This window comes from Olea europaea, chromosome 21 (genome assembly GCF_002742605.1).
Source record: "Olea europaea var. sylvestris chromosome 21, O_europaea_v1, whole genome shotgun sequence".
Classification (NCBI taxonomy): domain Eukaryota; kingdom Viridiplantae; phylum Streptophyta; class Magnoliopsida; order Lamiales; family Oleaceae; genus Olea; species Olea europaea.
Window position 1 is genome coordinate 11,413,739 of NC_036257.1, and position 2,650 is coordinate 11,416,388.

General features: G+C 46.8%; 1 protein-coding gene across 1 annotated transcript; it reads left to right on the plus strand.

The window, feature by feature from the left end:
• Positions 1 to 1,646: 1,646 nt before the first annotated feature.
• LOC111370119 (uncharacterized protein Mb2253c-like) lies at positions 1,647 to 2,415 on the plus strand. Its single transcript, XM_022991823.1, has 2 exons — positions 1,647 to 2,207; positions 2,302 to 2,415. Exons 1-2 carry the CDS (start codon positions 1,647 to 1,649, stop codon positions 2,413 to 2,415), a joined length of 675 nt encoding a protein of 224 aa, XP_022847591.1.
• The last annotated feature ends 235 nt before the right edge of the window (positions 2,416 to 2,650 follow it).

Below are 2,650 nucleotides of genomic sequence, written 5' to 3' on the forward strand. Positions count from 1 at the left end.
GTTGCCAGCAAACCCAATTTGGACGTGGAAATGCTCGACGCCCCTGAACAAGGACATACCTCCGAACAGGAGGAAGACGTAGACATGGAAGAGGCCCCTGAAGAAGGGCACCCTCTTGATGAATTAGATCCCCGAATCATTGACTCCGAGCTAAATGCAACCCCAATGGAAGAACTTGAAACTTTCTTTGCAAACCCAGAGGACCCCAATCAGGTCTTGCGAATAGGGGATGCACTGTCCCCCGAAGCAAAAGAAGAAATGAAGAGCTTCCTGAAAAGGAACTTGGATGTCTTCACTTGGAAGATGAAGACATGGTGGGAATAGATCAAGGATCAGTTGCAATCATCTTAATATCAACTCCTCATGTGCCCATATCGCCAGAAAAGACGTGCACTCAACCCAGAGCGATACGAGGCACTCGAAGATGAAGTAGACAAACTTAATCACAGTGGCTTCATCAGAGAAGCCATATATCCAAAGTGGATATCCAACCCGATCCTGGTGAAGAAGCCCAGCAGAAAGTGGAGGGTGTGCATAGACTTCACGAACGTAAATAAGGCATGCCCTAAAGATAGCTTCCCACTTCTAAGGATAAACCAACTTGAGGATTCCACCATCGGACATGAACTCTTGAGCTTCATGGATGCATACTCATGGCGTAACCAGATACCCATGTTTCGACCTGATGAGGAGGCTACATCATTCATCACAGACAGAGGACTATACTGCTACAAAGTCATGCCATTCGGATTGAAAAACGCTAGAGCTACATATTAGAGGCTGGTCAACATGATGTTTGCCGAACTCATTGGTAAATCAATGGAGGTCTACGTGGATGACATGCTAGTCAAGAGCCTCCGGGCCAACGAACACGTAAGTCACCTCGACCAAACCTTTCAGATACTTAGAAAATATAAAATGAAGTTAAATCCCCTCAAGTGCACCTTTGGAGTGGCTTCGGGTCAATTTTTGAGATATATTATAAACCAAAGAAGAATCGAAGCGAACCAGTGAAGATAATGGCCTTACTTGAAATGAGGTCACCTCAGAAACCAAAGGAGGTCCAAAGCCTCAATGGTCGGATAGCCGCACTCAGTCGCTTCATCTCCAGAGCTACAGATAAGAGCTTACCCTTCTTCAATGTGCTGAAGCAAGGAAAGAAGTTTCAATGGACTTCTGAGTGCGAAGAAGCCTTCCAAGCGCTGAAGAAGCATTTAGGAGAAGTATCCATGTTGTCAAAACCTCAACCAGAAGAGCCACTACTACTTTACTTGGCGGTTTCAGACGAGGCGGTCAGCACTGTCCTAGTCAGAGAAGAAAATGGACACCAGTTACTGATATACTATGTCAGTAAAGCACTCCTCCCAACTGAAACACGCTACCCAGACATTGAAAAATTGGCACTCACTCTCATCACAGCCTCCAGAAAACTGAGGCCATACTTCCAGGCCCACTTAATTGAAGTTCTCACCAACTTTCCATTGAAGCAAGTGCTATAGAGAATAGATGCATCAGGACGCCTGCTAAAGTGGATGATCGAACTTAGTGAGTTTGACATACTGTTCCGACCTCGACATGCCGTCAAGGGCCAGGCCCTTGCAAATTTTGTGGCTAAATTTGCCAAAGCCCCAGAAATAGAGGCAACAATGGAACCAGTTGAGCCCCCAACGTGGAAACTATTCATAGATGGATCCTCAGGAGAGGCCGGCTCCGGGGCAAGGATCGTCTTGGAAAGCCCTGAAGGCCACAGCCTAAATTGCGCAGTAAGGTTCGGCTTCGAAGCCTCGAACAACACTGCTGAATATGAGGCCCTTCTAGTAGGCCTTAGACTGGCGAAAGAAATGCAAGTCAGAAGGCTCCTAGCGAGCAGCGATTCTCAGCTTGTAGTGAGTCAGGTCAATGGAAACTTTGCGGCCAAAGACAGTAGCACGGTTGCATACTTGAAATTGGTTCTAGACCTAGTCCCTCATTTTGAAAGGTTCGAGCTGATTCAAGTCCCGCGCCTAGAAAATACTCATGCAGATGCCTTGTCAAAATTGGCCAGTAGCAAGGATTCAGAGCTACTAAAGGTTGTCCCCATTGAACACTTATCGAAACCCTCCATTTTCGGAGGTGAAGAGGTGCTATGGATAGAAGGCACCCCGTTATGGATGCAACCCATCATCACCTATCTTAAGGACCAATTACTACTAGCTTCCAGAAGCGAGGCAAGGAAGTTAAAAAGGAGGGCTGCACACTTCGTCCTACAAGAAAATGTCCTCTACAAAAGAGGCTTCGCCTCGCCACTTCTCTGATGTGTAGGAGGTGAAGAGGCCATGTATATACTCAGGGAAATCCACGAGGGAATCTGCAGGAATCACTCCGGAGGAACGGCTCTGGCACACAAAGTACTCCGGCAAGGCTACTTTTGGCTGACCTTGAAAATGGATGCTTGCCATTTTGTCCAGAAATGTGACAAGTGCCAGCGTTTCTCAAATATTCAAAGGCAACCTTCTTAGAGCCTCTCTGTAGTGACCAGCCCTTGACCATTTGCAAAATGGGACATTAACTTCATTGGTCCCCTCCCAAAAGGAAGAGGAAGAGCGACTTTTGCCATTGTCGCCATCGATTATTTCACCAAGTGGGTCGAAGCTGAACCTCTTGCCAAGAT